At 43.2% G+C, this 24,027-nt stretch overlaps 1 protein-coding gene and 1 pseudogene across 1 annotated transcript; one reads left to right on the forward strand and one right to left on the reverse strand.

The window, feature by feature from the left end:
• Positions 1–49: 49 nt before the first annotated feature.
• LOC121994565 (rab GTPase-activating protein 22-like) lies at positions 50–2,837 on the reverse strand. The gene is made up of 11 exons (XM_042548559.1): positions 2,653–2,837; positions 2,131–2,226; positions 1,958–2,061; positions 1,670–1,857; positions 1,472–1,594; positions 1,310–1,398; positions 1,002–1,107; positions 753–850; positions 422–673; positions 238–321; positions 50–164 (listed from the first exon to the last, which is right to left on the reverse strand). The coding sequence occupies exons 1-11, from the start codon at positions 2,761–2,763 to the stop codon at positions 153–155; spliced, it is 1,263 nt and encodes a 420-aa protein (XP_042404493.1). The 5' UTR covers positions 2,764–2,837; the 3' UTR covers positions 50–152.
• Positions 2,838–17,831: 14,994 nt separating this feature from the next.
• On the forward strand, positions 17,832–20,216 carry LOC121998711 (annotated as a pseudogene).
• Positions 20,217–24,027: the final 3,811 nt, after the last annotated feature.

Here is a 24,027-nt window from a genome sequence, read left to right on the forward strand (position 1 = left end):
AGAATCATATTTTCTTACAATTCATGTACAATATTATGGCTCTTGTCTATAAGAATATATATCGCAATTCTTAAGAATTGAAAGTATAACTTGATAGAGAACTTGAAGAGTATAATCGAATCCTTTGTCCTTTGGATCTAACTAGTTCTTTACTATGTCTTTGCCTGCAAGAGACAAGTAAATAAAGTCATCGTCTAAATCAAGTCCTAGCGATAATACAAACCTAACGAAATGTACCATGTTCAAGTATCTTGAATGGAGTTTCAATGCTTCGTCGCAGGCTTTCTTTGCGTTCAAGGTTGCGGTTATGTCGTTGAGAATCTACTTCAAGAAAACACCAATTTTGGTAGATTGAAAGACAATAACGATAGCTTAAGTGAAGAGGTTTGTTAATGACTAAGAAGAAAGAAAATGGAACAACCTGCACGACATCATCAAGGCCTTTAGCCTCCTGTAGTAGTCTCTTGTTCTTCCCCTCGAGAACACTTGCAACAAGAAATATGGAAAGAGTACCTTGTTGTTCGGTCCGACCCACCTTCACATAAGCCCTCTCAAACTTTCCATACCGCATTAGATCTTTTTTCGCCATTACGCCATCTTTTGGTGCATCCAAAGGGGTGTTCGATTCGTAGCTGGAGAAGAGAAGTGGGTTGTATTCCATTGCCCAGATCAACTGAAACAAACCAATCAAGATGATAAGCTTCTAAACTTGTGTAAACTAACTCAAACAAATGGAAACAAACCAATCATACCTCCCAAAGGTACAACGAATCGGCAAATGAAAATTCTCGCCTAAAAACAACCATCAACATCCGAAAGGCGAATAAATACTCCCCTCCGTCAAGACTCTCTGCCATCATAGTTTAAAATACCAAAATTGTTGGATTATAACATATTCTGGTTTTCTTTGCAAAGAGTGTTTAAACACTTCTACATTAGATGGTTAAAGGAGCAGAAAAAATTTGAAGTCCACAATAACTTCTGAAACTCTAAAACCATACCGATGTGCTCGTGGAGCTGTGGATCAACAGTTTTTATGATAGATGATAGTAGAGTCAGTTGAGACCTAACTCCAATACTAGTGGATGAGCTTTTGAAATTTCCTCTCTGAATAACAAAAAAGGAAAATCAGTATGAATATTAGCATGGCAAGGAAATTATTAAAAACTAAAGAAGGTTAACATTAGTATATAGATTTCATCATTCCATCTGTCAACTTGATGATATCATACATATTTATTCAGTGATATAGATTCAAGAGACTCGAGACCAAGAGTGACTATGTGATGGGAGAGCAACTTTCACTTACAACTCTACGCATAAGATGTTCGAAGCACCAAAAGGCATCTGCCTCATTTTCGATGAGAATTGTTATCGGTGAACAAAGATCAGTCATTCCTATTAAACAAGTAGATCAAAAGTTATATCATTTTATCTTATTCCATTGGAATTCAGAGCATTCGCAACTCACCTTGGCAGTAGCCAATCTCCTTGTCCACCCACGAATAAACAGCCAGAATATCCCACAACTTGGCTTGATTTTGTAGGTTCTCATAGTGGACAAGTGCTTGGTCTGTCCTATTGACATCCAAACCTAGTGAACCAAAAGAACAAGAACAAGTTTAAAGTCATGGAACTTTGTTTCAGAACTATTTCTAAAAGCTTTTACCGATTTGGTGTAAGCTAAGCTTCCATTGGATTACTTCTTTGTCCAAAACTGCATGTTCTTCTGATGCATTTGGAGTACCCTCAATAGGTTTACCGTCTTCTGTGATTACTGGTGTCATTATCACTCGACCACTGCCAACTGAATCATCCATCTCTTTGCATTTTGACTTCAGTTCCTCATATTTTGATCTGTTAAAGGCACTTTTGTTTGTTACTTTTGATTAAAAAAATGCTTTCATATTGACTATGAGAAGATAAACAAAATGGGAATATTTGGTAGTATTGTTACCTTCGACTCTCTCTTAATTGCGTGCGGTCATCAAAGGTACTTTTGGGGTCATAACAACCAAGTAGAAACTCCCAAGCTTCTCCTTTTATTGTCGGATGAACTCCCTAACACAATGATATAGAATAAATTACGCTAATGTTCACTAACGGTAATATGTGCAACAAATCACTCACCCCTCTTTGTATCCTCCTAAGAACTCTTGCAATGTCCAAATGTCCCTCTTCTGAGAACGAAGAACGCCACCGTCTTCCACTAAGCGTTTTTCCGGGCTGAATTGATAGAAGAACAACCTTTAACACTTGATGAAAAGCACAAACATTCAAAGAAAGATGACACATGCATTAGAATGTTCATCTTGAAGACCTAGATCCTTCAAATTAGTACACTAACGCAACTAAACACACATTTTGATGTGCTCGACATGGGGCTCCCTGTTTTGTTGCATGCTAAAGAAGGAAAGGAATGCAGGGGTAAAAAAACTTCATCATACAATCGTTGTTTGTTTCACCTAACAGCAGGATGGAAGGAAGTGGTTAAGGAATGGAATTGCATTATTCCTCTTCTTCTCAGTTATCTTCCGACTAAACAAGAGAAATCAATCATTTGATTTAATTCCTTTCCTTCTCTTGTTTTCACCTAAATAAATGATGCAAAATACAGGGGAAAAAAAAAATCGAGGGAGAAGAGAAACTAACAGTGGGCTTGAAACGAGAAGCGAGAACCTCATCGCGGCAATCTGGCCTGATAGGGTAGAACTCCTCGGGTTCGCCCCAATCCTCCGGAACCGATCTACAACAGCTGAACATTCTTCGGATTTAGATCCAGCAAAACCTAGAAACTTTCGCAGAAAGCGCAGTTAGTTGTTCGGCGCCTCGATCTCCGCCTTTCCTACACAGGAGCAGACATTAGCGAGATGATCCATCGAAGAACAAGCCATTCCGCCATCAAAATCGTACCTTAGGAGAGGAGGAGATTGGCGCCGGATTCTAATGGGTAGAGAGAAACCAAAGAGAGATAAATAGGGAAGGAATAGCGGAAATGAGCAAAGAGAGGAAGATCTAAATTTGTTAACGAGCTAAAATTAGATCGAAAAACTAGATAATCTTATATGTGAGGAAACGACGGATTTCAAACAAATTATTTGAATCATTCGGTCGACAACGAATGAAGTTTGAATTTCTTTTATTAAGAGAGATTTCAGAATTTATTATTATTTTTGTTAACTTCTATTCAAAATCATTGTAGATTTTCTTAAATAGTCGATCTCCGTTTCGTAAAATATTTACAAAATAATTTTGTCTTTTGTTCTTAAACATGTAAAGTAAAGGGGAAAAATAAGTTAAATTTTTGTTATATTATAAAATCTATTTTTTAATAATTGAGATGTCTACGTACTAGGGGTGTAAATAAGTCAAACCGTTCATGAACTATTCGAAGTTTGATTCGATAAAAATTCATTTAATGAGACTTGTTAAAATAAATAAATCAAACTCAAGTTTCGCAATACTCGGTTCGTTAGCTCGTGAACATATTTAAGCTCATAAATAAACTTTTAAATAAAAAAATAATAATTTTAATATTAAATTTATAAATTTTACACTCTATTTATGAAAAATATAAATAAATATATTAAATTATTTATTAAAATAAAATTATAAATTTTAATTAAAATATTATAATTTTCTCTAAATATATAATTTAATTTTTAATTAATATTTAAATTTATAATTTATATTTATTAAGCTCGTTTAGGTTCGATAAAATCTTGAATAAATTCGTGAGCCATGAATCTATTCGTTAAATAAAGTTTAAGCTTGGCTTAATTATAAACAAATTAAGTTCAAATATTTAAGAGTTCGGCTCAGCTCGATTACACCCTCCCTTATAACATATAAACTTTCTTTCTAATTCGCAATTCGATTTATGCATATTGAAAAGAAAAAAAAATATAAAATTATATGATTTCAAATAGGAAGGCAATGTTAAATTCTATAGTTTTGAATATTGATCTATTTCATGTAATCCATTTGATGCTTTAAAATAAATTAATTTAAAATGAATCATATTTTGGAGAAATTTTATGGGTAATTTTTTTTAAAAAAATATTCTTAATTTTATTATCGTAAAAGGCATATCTAATCTTAGTTTATTAAAAAATTAATATTAATCTAACTATTAGCTCTAATTATAATTAAACCTGTTCTAAGTAATTTCAGTTAATTATTATAGTAATTTTGGATTAAAATTATTTTAGGCTGTAGATTAGCTCTAATTAAATTAGAATAGTTTTATTAATATTTAAATAATTTTTTATGGCTGTTGAAATAAGTGTGACTCATTTTGAATAAATAAATTTGTGAGTCACAGCCAATGAAGCGACGTTCAGATCTTTGTTGACGTCTTCTAGCACTAGATAACTCGTGCTCATAATGGTTGGAACGGAAAAAAAAAACAGGGAAAATTTATATGCAATTCCATTGATAAACATAATTTTACATACACTTTTCATTGAAAAAAATCTTTGTTTTCACTCCCTAGTCTAATATACTTACCTAATTGTTCCTGATATTTTAAGTATAAAAAATCTAAAAATAAGTATAAATCCACTTAAATTCAGTATATTAAATTAGAATCTAGTATATTTTCTATCAAATTGAGTACAATTTTTTTTCCAGCTCAATTGGATGGAAAATATACTCGATTTTCTTTAAATGATACTCAATTGGATGAAAAATATACTAGATTTTTTTCAAATGGTACTGAATTTAGGAGAAATTATATTAAATAGGAAAAAAGTCTTACTCAATTTAATAGAAAATATATTCGATTCTAGTTTAAAATGCTGAATTTAATAAGAATTATACTCATTTTTAGACTATTTATACCTAAAAAATATGAATGACAATTTTAATAGAAAATATACTCGAATATACTAGATTTTCTTTAAATGATACTTAATTGAATAGAAAATATACTATATTTTCTTTAAATAATACTTAATTGGATAGAAAATATACTAGATTTCCTTTTTACATTGTGCTGAATTTAGGAGGAATTATATTAAAATATGAAGAAAAAAAATATGCTCAATTTAATAGAAAATATACTCGATTCTAATGTAAAGTGCTGAATTTAAGAAGAATTATACTCATTTTTGGACCTTTTGTACTTAAAAAATCTGAGGACAATTAGGTTACAATATTTGCATGAGGGAGTTGAAGTAAATAAAACTTTGCATGCAGGGAGTGGAAACAAAATTTTTTATGAGTGAGGATTACATGCAAAATTCAAGTTACGATTAAGGATTTTTCTCTACTTTACTAAAAAAAAAAAAAACATTTGACGAAATTTTTTTTATCAATTATTAGAATAAATTTAAAATTAAATTTTTTTTATCAATTATTAGAATAAATTTAAAAGTAAATTATAGATGCTTGATAATAACTTAGATACTCTACTAATAGTATAATCTCGGGGATTTTCGTAATGATCCGTAAAAAAATTCTATTCGATCGGATTAATTATTTCAAGATTAATTAGATTTATTATTTTTATAATAATTAAATTATATATCATCAAAAGTTGGTGTTGGAGCAATCTGGGTACCCTAGGTTTTGATGTTTGGGTAAATGTTTAAATTAGGTTTATTGTTGTATTTGATATGCATTGTGAGTGTGCATGATACAAGTACAACAAGAAAGTCTAAGTGTGATCTTGGAAAAGGAGGAAAGTCCAAGGATGAGTCTTGGCGGTGTAAGTCCAAGCATGTAGTCTTGGCAATGTAAGTCCAAGTATGACTTGGCAATGGACAAAGTCCCGGAGGTGCGACCTCTTGGCAAATGAAGACCTGACAATAATGACATGGTCGATGGAAGCTCCAGAAGACAAGACGTGAAGGATGGGGAGGCATCTGAGGTACGCAAGACTGATGGAGGAGGCTAGAAAGCTAGGTCTAGGTTGGTCGGGCGAGAACGAGTGCTGAGTGAATGTACTCGGGGTAAAATTCTAGAATTAGGGTTTGCTGTAGCAGTACCGTAGCGTTACTGTAGCAGTCGATTGCACTAGTCGACTGGTGCAGTCGACTGGGAGCGAACAGAGGGCAGAGGGCTGGTATCGAGCCGTTGGGTTGCAACGGTCGAATTTCCACGAAGGCAGTCGACTGCATGTTTTGGCAGTCAACTAGTAGGCGGGATTTTCCAACTCGTGGCCTATATAACCAAGCATTGGAAGCTTGGTTAAAGTTGATGAAATTAGTGGTGGTTAACCCTAATTAGAGTCTCATAGTGCCCAAGTGTTCTAGCGTGTTTGTACAAGGTTGTGGCGATGTTTCTCCACCCACAAGGAGCTACACGAGCTAGCCGGAGGTTTTTCGGGGAGTCATCCATCGACCGATCGGGATCGTCCACCTTACGGACAGCCGTGGAGTAGGAGCTGTTAGGATCTTCGGACGCGGCTAGAGAGGGGGGGTGTGAATAGCCGACCCCAAATTCACATTTCTTCCTACAATTTGAGTTAGCACAGCGGAAATAAAAAGTAGAAACGAAAATGGAGAAGATCAAACCTCAAACATGACGATATAACGAGGTTCGGAGATGATACTCCTTCTCCTCGGCGTGTCCATAAGGTGGACGAATCCTATCAATCCGTCGGTGGATGAGACCTCAGAAAACCGGCTAATGAAAACTCCTTCTGGGTGGAGAAACCTCGCCACAATTTCTCTTGCAACAGCAAGATCAAAGTACAAGAAATACAGCAAGATGCCAAGAACAATATGAATGTAAAAACACTGGTTTACTTGTCTTCTCGTCGACTGTTGATGAAGCAGCAACTTCACGGATGCCAACCACAGCAGCAACTGATCAGTTGGAAACCCAGCCGAGGGAAGCTCACACGAAGCTTCAGTAATGGAGAGCTCAGCAAAGCTCAAATTGCAAGGAACAAGAACAAGTCCTCTTCCCTGTAGTGGCCTTCTTATATGAACCTGCGAAGAAGAAGACAGAAAGAAATCTAGCCGTTGTGGCTCAACGGCTAGACCTGGACCGATCAGGCTCCACCCTGATCGATCAGGAAGGATCTGATCGGTCATGGGACCGATCAGGCCCTACGCTGATCGGTCCCCAGACCGATCCCAACTCTCACAGAGAGTTGGTTGCGATCCTTGATCTGTCTGTGGACCGATCAGCCTATAGGTGGATCGATCCACAGACCGATCCCCCTTAGGTCTGAATCACATCGCGCTTGTTACTGATCGGTCACCAGATCGATCAGATAACCCACAGAGAGCTACTGTGTGGTTACTGATCGGTCACGAGACCGATCAGATAACTAAGGTATCACTGGATCCGTCCACAGACCGATCCAGACAGCCAAAGTATCACTGGATCGGTCAACAGACCGATCCAATGCCTCTGTTGGTTTTAGAGCTTCCCAGCCCTAAACCCTAACGTCTTCCTGGTCCAGAGAACGAGCTACCGAGCCCTCTCTGACCTAGTCCGGAGAACGAGCTACCGAGCCCTCTCCAACTTCCACATCCGGTCCAGAGAACGAGCTACCGAGCCCTCTCTGACCTAGTCCGGAGAACGAGCTACCGAGCCTTCTCCGACTTCCACATCCGGTCCAGAGAACGAGCTACCGAGCCCTCTCTAACCTAGTCCAGAGAACGAGCTACCGAGCCCTCTCTGACCTAGTCCGGAGAACGAGCTACCGAGCCCTCTCCGACCTCCCATGCCAAGCTTCCATACTTGGACTTTTCCCCGTGCTAAGCTCCCTGCTTGGACTTTTCCGTGCCAAGTCTTCATACTTGGACTTTTCCCGTGTCAAGCTCCCTGCTTGGACTTTTCCGTGCCAAGTCTCCATACTTGGACTTTTCCCTGTGCCAAGCTCCCTATTCTTGTCAAACATCAAAATACAACTTCTCTATTCTTGTCAAACATCAAAATATACCTCGAGTCAGGTCAACTCGAGTCGGGTCACCCAGGTCAACCTTGACCTAAGGTTGCACCAACAGGAGCTTCATCTCTGAACCACGTTACACAATGTGTCATTGGGTTTGCTTCTTGTTTATTGTTTTCTAGGGCTAGTTTTCCTTTTGTTTGTTAGTATTTTTGTTTCTGCTGTGCACTAACAAGCGTAGGAAGCGACGATTTGGGTGAGATGCTATTCACCCCCTCTAGCGGACGTCAAGGTCCCGACAAGTGGTATCAGAGCGAGGTTAGCTCTTGTTAGACTAATCGTCAAGAGAGCGGCTAGAGGAAGAAGATGGAGTCAGAGGGACCTCTCGGATGGGACATCCGAATCCCACCTCTATACGAGCGTGAGGACTTCGACTATTGGAGGAAGCGCATGGAGATGTGGTTCCAAATGATTTGGAACCAATGTATTGCATTAGAGGAATCGTTTAAAGCTCCAACGGACAAGAAGGGAAAGCATCTCCGACGTCGATATTGGACTGAGGAGCAAAGGGAGCAATCAGAGACGGACAAAGAGATAACTAGAATTTTGATTAATTTATTACCTCCTAATGTGATATTGAATGTAAGTGAATACGAGAACGCAAGTGACTTTTAAAAAAAGGTAATTGCGCTTCATGAGAGTCCTACACAAATCCAAGAAGAGGAGGAGCCCAAGGAGAAGGGCTCATTGGTCCAAGAGGAGAAGGATCAATCGGATGTTGACACGTGTTCAACATCCGAGGAGGAAAAGGAAGATGAGGAGGTATCATCCACATCTTCAAGCGAGGAAGAAGTGGAACCGTCCACATCTTCAAGTGAAGAGGAAGAAGAGCAATCCAAGGAAGAAGAGATCTTGGAAGCTCAACCCTCCACCTCAACTACCAAGAAGAGCCAAAGGACCACATCAAATGCTTTGAGTGTGGTAAGATGGGACACTACCACAGTAGGTGTCCAATGCTCCAAAAGGTAAGGGAGGTAAAGCCAAAACTCAACAAGGTTGATTTAACTAATGTGAGTTGTAGGAAGGAGAAGAAGCACATTAGGTGTTTCACGTGTGGTGAGTGGGGACACTATCACACAAAGTGCCCAAGAAGAGGAGAGCTCAAGAAATTGGCGCACTTGAAAAAGTGGGAGAAAAAGAGAGCTTCAAGGGTAAGGGAGGTAAACCCTAATTTGAATTATAGTTCAAATTTAAATTCTTCCATGCATACTAGAAATAATTTTCATAATTTACCCAAGCATAATCATGAATTTAGATATAATGACAGGAATAGGGTTAATGTAGGAGATAACCCTAGAAGACCTATTCATGCTAAATCTAGTAAGAGTAGACCTAATAAGACCCAAACCACTTTGCCAAAGGAAAAGAAAGTAGGTGAAAACCTAAGCATTAATTCCAAGAAAGAGAGACATATGCCTAGGAATATGGGTAGGTCTAGGGATGTCCAAGGTGGACATGTTGACTTTAGGGTTAGAACCCTAGAATTGGAAAATCAAGTCTTGAAGGTAAGACTTGAAGCAATGGAGAAAGTCCTAGATAGGTTCATTATTGGACTTAGAGGACTTGACATGTGTTTGGGTGGTTAAAGATCCAAGAATGTCAAATTAGGTCCCTCCAAGACCAAAAAGAGGTCAAGTGCTAAGGTAGCACATGATATTGGTAAGTGAGGTGTGACCAAGGACAAGGGAGAGTTATCCAAGGCCAATAAGAAGGAATATGCTAGGATGACATATAATTATGGCAAGGATAAGGTGTCAAAGGTGAAAGACAAGAAGAAACTAACCAAAGACAAGGTGTCTAAGGTTAAGAAGGTGAGTTTTGTAGGCCAAGTGTCACCCGAGGTGCACCGAAGTGGCCTAGCCATAGTAGATGAGTCACCAAGGGAGGTGACTAAGGTTAAGATTCCTAAGATTAGGAAGAGTCTTTGGGACCCATGGTAGATGAGTTATCAAATGTGTCAAGTGGTTAGAAGACGGACTTAAGTCTCTAACATAGTGGGGTGACACAATTGAGATGTATTTCATGCATTGAAATGTGAATTGGGTTCATATTGCATGAAAATTAGTTTTTGATGTATAGATGCCATATAAACTAATGCTAGGGATGCATTATGGTTTAGTGTGGGCAGATTCATCAAGAAGAAGTCAAAACTATGACTTTAGGTCAAGGTTCAATTGAACCATTTAGCTAATTTAGAATTTTGTGTCAATCTTGGGATCTGTAATAAATATATTTATATATATTTTTCCCAAGTAGACATGGATAAAATAGACCTTTCCACAAAATTTGGAATTTTTTTTAGGTCTGTGGAATTTTTGGCGCATTTCTGAAAGTGAGTCAAAAAGGTTGATTTTTACCAACATAAAATACCAGTCGACTGGTAACACTGTTCATGAGCACAGAATGTCTCTGTAAGCTCATTTTAACGATGACAGTCGACTGGGGTTTATACCAGTCAACTGGTAACACTGTTCATGAGCACAGAATGTCTCTGTAAACTCATTTTGACGATGACAGTCGACTGAGACTTATATTAGTCGACTGATACAGTCTAAAAAATATTTTTTTGCATTAGAAAATGACCAAAAAGAGTGGAGAATATGTATGTAATCTTATGGGGGATTAATACATGATGTTTATGGTCATTAGAGGTCAAAGAGTCCAATAATTGAGATATTGTTGGAGCTTTTTTTGATATATAGCTGATCCGGTAGTAAGAACAGGGGACCCCACCCTGTGGAGTCAACGCCACGTGGAAGTCACAGTGGTAGTTGTCCATCCGGAGAGGGCCGGGTCCGACCGGACGACAGGGCCGGGTTCGACCAAGCGGCAGGCCGGCCGTCCGGTGGAATCGAACGTCCCGATCGGACGATAGTCGGCTGATGGTTAAAAGGCACCCTGTCGAAATCAGGGTTCCGGCGCTCAGTGGAAAAGGTCGTGGGGTCGAGCGGACCTCACGCTCGGCCAAAGCCATAAGATAACACTGCTAATAGTCCCCATAAAGCACGTGATGGAGGATCTTCCCAAGTAAACCATCGCATGTGTCCGGCCGGATGTTGAGGGAGCTGTCCACCCGAAAGACAGATTTAGAGCTAAGGGGAAAAGGACAAGGAACGTCTTTTTCTGACAGCAGGTATGTTTCACGTGCGGGCCATGCTCCAAATCTCGTGACAGGGGATTCCGCTGTCCCATCGAGGACATGCTAAGACTGTAGCAGTATGGGTTAGGGAAGCTTACTGGCAAGTCCTTACTGGAATATGGGTCATGGGCACGTGTACACCTCGGTAGGTGCACTCACTTCTTCGCTGCCCTATATAAAGGACCTCATTCTTCGTCGGAGGTATGCATTCTACGCGTTTTGAAGCCACTATTTATTCCTTGAGCTTCGCCTGACTTGAGCGTCGGAGGGTCGCCGCCGGGAACCCCTTCCCGGCCCGACTTCTGTGCAGGTTCGCCGGAGCTTCGTGCCGCCATCCGAAGATCCACACCAGCAGCCAGGAAGCGCCACGTGCCCAACGTCCATTGAATCAGCGTTCGGACAGGATCAATTTGACGCCGTCTGTGGGAACGTTCCTGTATCCGAGCGGAAACAATGGACGAGGCTGGACGACAACACCTGGTGACGCTTTCGAACGAGGAACTCGACGCTCTGATCGAGATAAGGGCCGCCAAGCTTGTGGAGCAAAAACAGAAAGCCACAGCCGAGCGGCCGGAGAAGCAAGCAACGTCAGCGTCTGGTGGTCGAGCGGAAACACCACCAGCTACCGTTCTATTCCGTCGGGCCCCATTCCGGACGCCTCCTGATGCTGTAGCAGTGAATCGCAATCGGGAATCTTCGTCAGATGAAATACCAATACGGGACAACAGAAAAGGCAAGGCCCTCCGAGCGGACGCTTCTCCCGAGCGGAAGCACCGACTGCCACAGTCCCATTTCCCTCAAAAGCAGATACTTCATCTCCCGAATTCAACTTATAGCAAGCCCCTCTTTCTGGAACCTCAAGAGCAGGAGTTTGATGTCCGGTGATGAATCGACCGCATACGAGGAAGTTGGGTGGACGAGCTGCCGAGCGGATGAAGATGGATTGGCACTTGGATTCACCATGATGCGCAAATTATCTCCAGCCTGTCCGGGGAAGGGCGAAAGGTGCACCAATAGAATATGTGATGTATATTTTCCGTTTGGTTGTATATTTGAAATGTAGAAGGCAAAATGTTATAATGTGCGTAGTTGGCATTATCGGCCGAGCGGCCTATCTTCATGGTGTATAAGATCCGAGCCAAGCGCTCGAGGCCGAAGGCCCCGAGCCATTCGGCCGGAGGTATAATATTTGAGCCAGGCGCTCGATGAAGAAGGCCTCGAGCCGTTCGGCTGGAGGTATAGTATTGGAGCCAAGCGCTCGATGACGAAGGCTCGTGGAGCAATGGGAGCAGAAGGCTCAAGTAAAAGGATAACGCAGCAGGCCGCCTCCACATCTGGGGGGGCCGAGCGGCCATGGAGGACCGACCGGGAAGTTTTGCCATCCTCCTAGCCTTGATAAATTTCGACGAGTACATTGTATCCACCTCACTCCACGGGTATTCGGGAGTTGAGAAATTAAGTCAGATCTTATGTTGATCGGCAGGTTAGTCTTTCAGATATAGTTTCTTTCGGGCATAGAATTCAGTGCAATTTTCCGAAAGAAGGCCCGTGCCGATCGGCCGGGCGTATATCATCGTAGCCAAAGGCTTGATAACGAAGGCCCCGAGCCGTTCGGCCGGAGGTATAATGGCCGAGCCAAGCGCTCGATAATGAAGACCCCGCGTCGTTCGGCCAGGAGTACAGTATCTGAGCCCAGCGCTCGATAAAGAAGACCCCGAGCCGTTCGGCCGGGAGTATGTTATCCGAGCCCAGCGCTCGACGAAGAAGACCCCGAGCCGATCGGCCGAGAGTACGTTATCCAAGCTGGGTGAAAGGTGCGCTAAATGTAAATTTATATACATTTCGGTCGCCTATGTCCTTGTAATGCAGGAAGCAAAATTATAAAGATGGCAAATATCTTCGCCGATCGGCTGTGTTAAAAGTAGCCTTAAAGGCCGTCGAGCTCCGACGTTAAATATCGAGAGACGAGCCGACGTCTATAAACTTCCGAGCGGAAGACCGTCGAGCTCCGACGTTAAATATCGAGAGACGAGCCGACGTCTATAAACGTCCGAGCGGAAGGCCGTCGAGCTCCGACGTTAAATATCGAGAGACGAGCCGGCGTCTATAAACGTCCGAGCGGAAGACCGTCGAGCTCCGACGTTAAATATCGAGAGACGAGCCGGCATCTATAAACGTCCGAGCGGAAGACCGTCGAGCTCCGACGTTAAATATCGAGAGACGAGCCGGCGTCTATAAACGTCCGAGCGGAAGACCGTCGAGCTCCGACGTTAAATATCGAGAGACGAGCCGGCGTCTATAAACTTCCGAGCGGAAGACTGTCGAGCTCCGACGTTAAATATCGAGAGACGAGCCGGCGTCTATAAACTTCCGAGCGGAAGACCGTCGAGCTGCGACGTTAAATATCGAGAGACGAGCCGGCGTTTATAAACTTCCAAGCGGAAGACCGTCGAGCTCCGACGTTAAATATCGAGAGACGAGCCGGCGTCTATAAACTTCCGAGCGGAAGACCGTCGAGCTCTGATGTTAAATATCGAGAGACGAGCCGGCGTCTATAAACTTCCGAGCGAAAGACCGTCGAGCTGCGACGTTAAATATCGAGAGACGAGCCGGCGTTTATAAACTTCCGAGCGGAAGACCGTCGAGCTCCGACGTTAAATATCGAGAGACAAGCCGGCGTCTATAAACTTCCGAGCGGAAGACCGTCGAGCTCCGACGTTAAATATCGAGAGACGAGCCGGCGTCTATAAACTTCCGAGCGGAAGACTGTCAAGCTCCGACGTTAAATATCGAGAGACGAGCCGACGTCTATAAACCCACCGAGTGGATTAAAGCATCTAATGTCCCAAGGCACGCGATTCCGATGTCGTTCGATCGTCTATACGCGCTCCGAGCGGCCCAGTATCCAAAACTACTTGGCACTTGGTAAACGAGCTATGCCCGCAAAGAACGCGGTATATTTTGCCGAGCGGGAAGATCACGGCGATTACTTTGTTAAGATCCCTTATGGGGGAGCACACGAAATAATTATAGGCGAGCGGGCAACACACATGTTAATTGGCTAAAGGACAATGTGCAAAAAGATAGAGTGCGCGAAAGGAAAGCATTGCATTAAAAATAAAATCTCAGGCCGGGCGGCCTAAGTACAAAAGGGACCATATTTAGCCGAGCGGCCAATTTACAAAAATTACTCGATATAATCATAGAGGGTCTTAGGGATGGTATCTAGGAGCGCCACCTGATCGCCGGCCGGAATATTGGTAGACTCCGGAAGAAGGCCCTTCGACTTCAGATAAGTGGTGGTGGCGGTCATAGCCAAGTCGAAGGCTGTGTACATCCGCTCGCATATCTTCTCTGAGAATTCGGACGAGCGGATGTAGCTCTGTCTTAAGGCCGCGACTCGACTCGGCTCGGCATCTTGATATTCTTTGAACGCCGCCTGGGAGCCAGTGAGGGCCTCGTTCAGATTTTTAAGTTTTTCCGCGTCGGTCGAGCGGCCCGCCTTCCCCCTGTCGAGCTGCTCTGTCATCTCCTTTATCTTCAGCTCCAGGCCCCGAGCCTCAACGTTCTTTTTCTCCAGATCGGAGATGGCCGTATTTTTTCGAGTTGTGGCCAGGGTTAATTTTGTGTCGAGCGACTTAACTTGCCGCTCGGACTCGGCCAAGGCATGGGCCTGATCGGTTGTCTTCTTCTATTCAGCCACCAGCATAGTTTGAGCTTTCTTCAGCTCCTTTTGCAGCTCGAAATAGGAAGGGCCCTGAAGGCCGGACAGACCAACTGCGGCCTTCAGTTGTCGTAGCTCTTCATCCACCAAGGCCAAGCGGTTGGAAACCGCAATTTCCTCCACCCATCTCTGGCAAACGAAAATTATATCGGTCGATCGGAAGGAATGCATACAAAGCTTAGAAGAGCAAACTTACCCCCGTGGCCTCCCGCATGTGGCTATTGGCCAAGTTTCCAAGGGGGATCAGCGCTGTGCGTGCCCGAGCATCGGCCCACATCTCAGCTAGGGGCCCTTTCAAGGTGATGGTGTGCTCAGGCACGGATGGACGGTCGGCCTCTGGCAGCAGCTCTTCAGTCGGCAGGTGGAGAGTGACCCGAATCATGCGACCGTGACCGGGGGTCGTCCGACCGGCTGTCGGAAGGAGATCAGAAGCTGGCGCAGAAAACTGCGAATGAATGGTCGAGCGTTGGACTGAGTGACGAGCGGGCGGAAGGGTGCTGATTGGAATAGCCTCCACTGGAGCAGCGGGCTCGTCCCAATCCGAAGGCGTCCAATCGGACGAGATGGTTTCGGTCTCTGGCGCCTTGCCCCGAGCAGTTGCAGTGGCCCGCTCGGATGGTTGGACCGCGGAGGTAGCCGACCGCAAAGGAGTCTCCACTCGGCGCCTCTTTTGTAAATGCTGCTCCTCCTCCCGAGCGGAACCTTCCTCGGGGGCAGTTTGTTCTCCAGAAGGTGTGGCTCCGCTGGCCACGTTTTGCGGAGAAGCCGGAGCGGCAGACTCAGCTTGAGTCCCACTCTCCCCTTCGTGGGATCCGACCGGCTGGATACCCAGCGCTTCCATTTCTTTGGCAGCCGCGGCTTCCAGAGCGGCCGCCTTTCTCTTCAAAACACCGGCCATCACTGAATCCATGACGATATCCGCTGCAAGGGAAAGAAAAGAAATCAGTTAGCAATTAAAGCAAATGCCCAAGGAAAGTTCTTACCGAAGCCGGTCGGAAGAGGAGTCCGTATGGGACTCAAGCCGAAGATATACATCACTCCTTCGTGAAGAAGCTTGTTGATGTCAAGGCGCAGACCAGCTAATATATTTACAGCGTGGAGATAGTCCGGTCGGGTCTTGAACTTCTTCAACTCGGGAGTGGGGGTAGGCTGACCTGCCATTAGGTCGGGAAGTTGGCCCGAGCGGGCATGCGGATGTAGAAAAAATAATCCTTCCAATGTTTATTAGAAGTAGGAAGCTTGTTGAAGAAGACCAAGCCGGGTTGAGCTTGGAACATGAAGGTGCCCGGCTCGGCTTGCTTAGGGTAGTAGAAATAAAAAAAGACCTCCGGTCGGAGGGGGATGTTGTGAATCTTAAACAAAACAACAACACGGCAAAGGAGACGGAAGGTGTTGGGTACTAAACTGCCGAGCGGCACACCAAAATAATTACAGACATCTATGATGAAAGGATGTACAGGAAAACGAAGACCGGCGGTAAACTGGTCTCGGAAGACACAGAAAGCTCCGCGCGGCGGCCTGTGAGGCCGAGAGGAAGGACCAGCTAAGCGAATTTCGAAATCCTCCGGGATTTCGAAATTGTCTGTCAAAATATCGAAGTCCCGCTGTTCGAATCGGGACTGCATGGTGGTGTACCATGGGCCGAGCGACTGATCTTCGGGATTGGAAGAGCTAGCCATGGGCTGATCGGAAGGAGTCAAAAGGCAAGAAGGCAGAAGAAAAACACCAGAAAATGAAAGGAAGTTTCAAGGATCTAAACCGAGGAAGAAATGCGGAGGAAACACCGGAAAGGAGGAAGGAAATATATAAAACCTTGCTGCGAGGAAAGGGCTCAAGGGAAAGGCGCCGCAGAGCGTCGGAGAGCAGAAACAGGATTGCCGGAGCTCTAAAGTGCAGGGGGCAGTGGTCGAGCTCGCGGAGGCAGGTGAGGGGATAGAAGAAAACGAAGAATTTATAGGGTGAAGGCCGGGCGGCCTCCACCGTTGGATCCAGGTCACGGGAATCCAAGCATGCATCGAGCCGTCCATTTTGAATCGCTTCGATCACATCAAAACACCATGCCACCGCCGTCGTACGCCGATGGCATTGCTCCACGTGGCATTCAATCATTCGGAGCATTTAATGAAAGCATGCTCGACCTTAATGTCGAAGATTGGCGCAGAACACGAGGAGATCCGGTGAACGGCATTGTTGATTCGCTCAAGGCTACCTCTATCACTACAACAAAAGTGACTTTCCGCAGCGCATCATCAACGGCGTACAATTAAAGTGCACCGTTAATAATCGTTTTTACGGCGTGCACAATTATGTGCGCTGCGAATAGTATAATATTTATACAAACGACAGCGTGCAGAAAAAGTACGCTGTCAATAAACTTTTCTACGGCATGCAGAGTGTGCTGTTAAAACTTAATATTAACGGCATGTGGAGCGCGCTGTTAATAGTTCACTACAATAAATATGACTTTCTATAGCACGTTATTAACGACACATGGTTAGGGCATGTCGTTAATGATAATTTTTACGGCGCGCTCAATTAAGTGCGCTGCGGATAATATTATTTTTTTATAAACTGCAACGTGCAGAAAAATATATGCTGTTAATAAATTTTTTTATGGCGTGTAACATACATTGTTAATATTTAATATTAACAACACATTTTTTTAAATATAAATATTAACAGCGTGTGCAAAATGCACTGTTAAAAATTAGAAAAAATGTAGTACTTTTGTAACCCAATGTACCACACCAGAATTAATCCGTGAAACCCTTCCTATGCCGCCGCCCATCCCTTCGCGCCTTTGCCTCTGCCCAAAACCCTATGCACGCCACTGCCCTGCGCGACTTCGACTTCGACTTCGTCTTCCTCTCTGCCCTTCGCCTCCTTCGTCCCTAACGCTAAGGCGACCTTCACACTACCCTCGAAGATGAGAACGAGGAGGAGGTGCCAAAGAATGGGGAGGATTTCGATTTTGACGGAGCCGTGGCGGAGAAGGCAGCCGGCACGATCGGGGTCAAATTAGGGTTCCATGGGAAGGGACAGGGAGAGGGATTGGGTGATCGAACTCATTGTTCTCTAGCTCCTTCCTCAACGCCAACGGCCAGTCGGACGCGGTCGCGAAGGTGGGCCGGATCTACTCCCGCGGCCTCCTGCCTCAGCTCATCTCCTTCACCCTTTATTACCCAATGCAACGATTCCTATAGGCTCAAAACATCATCAACCCCATGGCCGTCATCGTCGTCGCCGTCCTCCTCTTCCATATCCTCATCTCCTAGCTTGCCGTCTTTGTCCTTGACTTCGGCCTCCTCGGCGCCTCCATCACTCTCAGCATCCCTTGGTGGGTGCTCGTCCTCTCCATTTGGCTCTACATCATCCTCATCCCTTCCTGCAGGGCCACCTGGACTGACCTCTCTATTAAGGTCTTCACCGGCATCTGGCTCTTTTTCAAACTCACTGTTTCATCAACCATCATGCTCATGTAAGTCAACCCTCCAACTTTCTCCCCCTCTCTTCCTCTTCCCCCTCGCTCAAACTCACATTCATCATAGCTTGGAGATTTGGCACATCCAAGGTTTCGTACTGATCACAGGCTACCTCCTAAATCCAGAAATCTCACTCAATGTCATATCTATCTGGTAATCAATGACCACACAGCTTATCAATTCCTATCTAAATTTCTTACTGACAGTGTGATCGATTCCAGTGCAAATTAGTGGAATTGGGACTTCATGATCATGCTCGGCTTGAGCAATGCCGCAAGGTTTGACGACTACTGCACTTGCATCAATCTCCATGAATCATTCACTAATAACCAGAGGTTGTTTGTTGAAGTGTGAGGATAGGGAATGAGTTGGGGGCTGCTCATCCTCGAGTCGCTAAGTTTGCAGTCCTTGTTATGGTGACGACCAACTTAATCCTTAGCTTGATCATCAGTGTGTTGGTCCTCATACTGCACACGCTCTTGCGCAAGCTCTACACCAGCAATCATTAATCTAACTCCTCTACTTTCCATCTCCATTTTCTTGAATGGAGGTTTGTCAATTCTGTCTAGTACAACATTGATCTAAAATTCTATAATTATTTTTTTTAATGGACGACTAGCTTCAAGTGTTCACGAGGATGGATGATGTAGGAGTTGCTATTGGAAGTGGGTGGCAAGCCATAGTGGCTTATGTAAATGTGGGTGCTTATTACCTGATTAGACTTCCCATCGGCATTGTTTTTAGATTCAAGTAGTTTAGCTACTACTGTAAGTGAAAACTAAGATTTAAATTACTCTTTTGATCTGTTTTGATTTAGGAAAAATATTAAACAATTGTTTTTGATGCTGCTGTGGCTCAAGGAATATGGTGGGGATTGATCATTGGAGTCTTTGTTCAAACGATCTCTCTCATCGTCTTAATTGTCAGGACAAACTGAAATAGAGAAGTTCTCAAACTGCTGCTCACCCATGAAACACTTTTTTTTCATAAAAAATTATCAAAATTTTCATTGTCTAAAAATGGTGATAGAATTTTTTCCCTCTTTTAGCCTAATGAAATAGGACATATGAGAATGACCTCTGTTTGCAAGTGGACAAAGCGATCAAACGCTTGAAGCATACTGTTGATGAAGATACTTTAGCGATAGTCGGCGACATCAAGTGACTAGTCAGCAAAGTTAAGTTTTGTGAACATTTCGTGTAGTATGTGATTTACACTGAAAAAGAATTCTTTCATGTTGTTCAGTCACTTTGCTTATTCTTCAAATCCAGAAATATATTATACTTTTCTAGCAACTTCTGTAGTACAACTTAGGCATAGGAATAACTACTAGACTTACTAATGTAGCTGCATATGGTAGTTGCAGGTCTAACCTTCTGTTGTATGAATCTAGACTTGGGATGATTAGGTTTTGGTTCAAGTATTCTTGTTAGGTTTTGGTCCATAGTAAGCTACATTATCATTCTCTGCTTGAAATGGAATCACATAATTAGTTGTTACATTTCGATTTAGACCATTTTTCAAGATATACTTATTGTTCTTGTGAGATGTCATATTGATCTATTTGAAATGGAATCACATATTGTAATGTATGTTTTTTTAGTATAGTTAGCAACTTCTATGTTCTCTTTGTGCAACTACTTTTGAGATTCCAACTTACTTTAATTTGTTGTGTAAATACATATTGTAAATATTCACATTTGCAAGGCATGATATATTATTAGTTTGGGTGAAAGACAAGGTGCTTCCCTCTAATTTTCAATCTAACTGTTTCAGATTCTTTACACACCTACAAGGTAGAAAATCTGCAAAAGCTTGGTGAAGATGAAGAATATGCTCGAATTATGGCAAGACTAGAAGAACTAGAAAAGATAGAGGAGCTTGAAAATAGAAATACTTCAAAAGATAACACTCAAAAGAATGAGCACAGTTCGTGATGGAGATGGGGGTAGCAAAGCTAGAGATAAAGATAAAGATGAGGACATTGAGGTTGGTCATAGTCTCTCGACATCAGATCATAAATATGAAGCTGAGAGATGAAGGCTAAGATAGAAGTCTTGAAAACGGCACAAATACTTGTGGCAAGTGGAATACTTGGATGCATTTTAGATTAAAGCAGTGTTGGAACATTGTTGACAGGGAAATCTTTGATTGTTAGAAATTCCTGGTTTTTGTACTTGACTTAGAGAAATTTGTGAGCTTTGTAAAATTATTATTAGATGAATAAAAGTTATGTATTCACATTTTTATTATATTTTATAATTTTTTATTTCTATTTTAAGTGATCAATAAATTATGATAATTTTTAAATTTTAAATTTAAATTATATATTTTAAATAAATATTAGTGATAATTGTATGATATTTTAACTGCAGCGCGCATCGCGTGCTGCGAATGTTGTTAACAACAGCGCACAGTGCGCACTGCAAATGTTGTTAACCGCAGCGCATGGTGTGCGCTGCGAATGCTTTTAACCGCAGCGCGCGATGCGCGCTGCCGTTGTTTTATGACTTTTAACAGCTTGTAGTTATACAGCGTGCAATGTGCGCTGCGGATAACATATTTGCACGCTGCAGAAAGTCATATTTGGTGTAGTGTATGGTCGGCCGAGTGGGGGATACAAGCACGGAGGAACCGCTCGGCTAGATTCTTAGTCCAGTCAGTCGGACTGTTCGCCTCCTTCGACTAGACTTGAAGGGAAGGCAAGTGATCCGGTAGTAAGAACAGGGGACCCCACCCTGTGGAGTCAACGCCACGTGGAAGTCACAGTGGCAGTTGTCCATCCGGAGAGGGCCGGGTCCGACCGGACGGCAGGGCCGGGTCCAACCGGGTGGCAGGCCGGCCGTCCGATGGAATCGAACGTCCCGATCGGACGATAGTCGGCTGATGGTTAAAAGGCACCCTGTCGAAATCAGGGTTTCGGCGCTCAGTGGAAAAGGTCGTGGGGCCGAGCGGACCTCACGCTCAGCCAAAGCCATAAGATAACACTGCTAATAGTCCCCATAAAGCACGTGATGGAGGATCTTCCCAAGTAAACCATCTCATGTGTCCGGCCGGATGTTGAGGGAGCTGTCCGCCCGGAAGACAGATTTGGAGCTAAGGGGAAAAGGACAAGGAACGTCTTTTTCTGACAGCAGGTATGTTTCACGTGCGGGCCATGCTCCAAATCTCGTGACAGGGCATTCCGCTGTCCCATCGAGGACATGCTAAGACTGTAACAGTATGGGTTAGGGAAGCTCACTGACAAGTCCTTACTGGAATATGGGTCATGGGTACGTTTACACCTCGGTAGGTGCACTCACTTCTTCGCTGCCCTATATAAAGGACCTCATTCTTCGCCGGAGGTATGCATTCTACACGTTTTGAAGCCACTATTTATTCCTTGAGCTTCGCCTGACTTGAGCGTCGGAGGGTCGCCGCCGGGAACCCCTTCCCGGCCCAACTTCTATGCAGGTTCGCCGGAGCTTCGTGCCGTCATCCGAAGAACCACACCAGCAGCCAGGAAGTGCCACGTGCCCAGCGTCCATTGAATCAGCGTTCGGACAGGATCAATAGCAAAGGGGGAGAAGTTTAGGTTTAAGTGAGAAACCTACATACCTTTGTAAGAAATCCTAACTTAAGGGGGAGCTTAGGTGAAGGGGGCATGAGTGCTCATTTATTTGCAAAGGGTGAGAAGTTTACCTTTGCAAGAAATCCTAGCTCAAGGGGGAGCTTAGGTAAAGGGGGAGCCTAGGGATTTAGGTTCCATTATTTATGCATGAGTTGATTTGCATATTTACTTTCATATGTATTGCTATATTGTTTCCCTAACTTAAACGGGTTGCCAAACATCAAAAAGGGGAAGATTGTTGAAGCAATCTGGGTACCCTAGGTTTTGATGTTTGGGTAAAGGTTTAAGTTAGGTTTATTGTTGTATTTGATATGCATTGTGAGTGTGCAGGATACAGGTACAACAAGAAAAGTCCAAGTGTGATCTTGGAAAAGGAGGAAAGTCCAAGGATGAGTCTTGGCGATGTAAGTCCAAGCATGTAGTCTTGGCAACGTAAGTCCAAGTGTGACTTGGCAATGGACGAAGTCCCGGAGGTGCGACCTCTTGGCAAATGAAGACCCGACAACAATGACATGGCTAATGGAAGCTCCAGAAGGCAAGACGTGAAGGATGAGGAGACATTCGAGGGGCACAAGGCTGATGGAGGAGGCTAGAAGGCTAGGTCTAGGTTGGTCGGGCGAGAACGAGTGCTGAGTGAATGTACTCGGGGTAAAATCCTAGAATTAGGGTTTGTTGTAGCAGTACTGTAGCGTACTGTAGCAGTACTATAGCAGTCGACTGGTGGTTTCATCAGTCGACTAGGAGCGAATAGAGGGTTGATATCGAGCCGTTGGGTTGCAACGGTCGAATTTCCACAAAGGGCAGTCGACTGCATGTTTTGACAGTCGACTGGTAGGCGGGGGTTTTCAACTCATGGCCTATATAACCAAGCATTGGAAGCTTGGTTAAAGTTGACGAAATTAGTGGTGGTTAACCCTAATTAGAGTCTCCTAGTGCCCAAGTGATCTAGCGTGTTTGTACAAGGTTGTGGCGAGGTTTCTCCACCCACAAAGAGCTACACGAGCTAGCCGAAGGTTTTTCGGGGAGTCATCCACCGACGGATCGGGATCGTCCACCTTATGGACAACCGTGGAGTAGGAGCTTCATCTCCGAACCACGTTACACAACGTGTCATTGGGTTTGCTTCTTGTTTATTGTTTTATAGGGTTAGCTTTCATTTTGTTTGTTAGTATTTTTGTTTCCGCTGTGCACTAACAAGCGTAGGAAGCGACGATTTGGGTGAGACGCTATTCACCCCCTCTAGCGGACGTCAAGGTCCCAATAGTTGGCTCATCCCGGCCGTCTATTATAACTTACGGTTGATATCGAGGATTTTTTTTCATTCACATGACTTGTAGGATTATAAATGAACTAAGCGTTCATGAACAAGTTTAGTGTTCGGCTTGGTAATAGTTTATTTATGTTCATTCAATATACATAAGATTAATTAAATAAACAAACTTGAACAGCTCGTTAAGCTAAACAAATAAACTTGAATATATATGTGTTCAGCTTGTTAACGTTCGTGAACAATATTCGTGAACAACGTTCATGAATAATGTTCACGAATTATATTCATTAATAAAACTCTTTTCAATATGTTAAATAAATAATAAAATAAATAAATTTAAATTACCAAGCCTAATAATCAATCAAACAACTAAACAAATAATCTTGAATTGAGAGCTTCATAATATTTAAACGAACCTAGCGCGAACCAAGCTCAAGACAAGCTTGAATTAAGAGTTTGATTTTATCGGATGTCTCAGGAACTGACGACCTGGGGTTTACCCCGCCATGCGCCTATGGCCTGTGCACCTGCATGAACCTCCCTCCATATCCGTGGGGCCGACACTAGGGGGCCGCTAAGGTAGCGGATCTACCTTTTTTGAATTAAGAGTTTGATAATATTTAAATGAACCAAGCACAATCTAAATTTCAAATAAACTCAAGTTCATAAAAAATAAATCAAGACAAGCTTGAACACTCTTTTTAAAAATTTGATTCATTTTAAATTCGATTCGATTCAACTTAATTATTTTATCAAATAAATTTGAATACTTCAAAATTCGATTCGACTCGGTTTGGCTTGGCGACTTTACTTTTTTACTGCCATAATACCTGCATTCCTTACCCGCTTTGCGGGCCACGTGTTGGTGTTCTAGTTAATTTGGTGGAGCAAGG

Source organism: Zingiber officinale, chromosome 6A (assembly GCF_018446385.1).
Source record: "Zingiber officinale cultivar Zhangliang chromosome 6A, Zo_v1.1, whole genome shotgun sequence".
Lineage (NCBI taxonomy): Eukaryota > Viridiplantae > Streptophyta > Magnoliopsida > Zingiberales > Zingiberaceae > Zingiber > Zingiber officinale.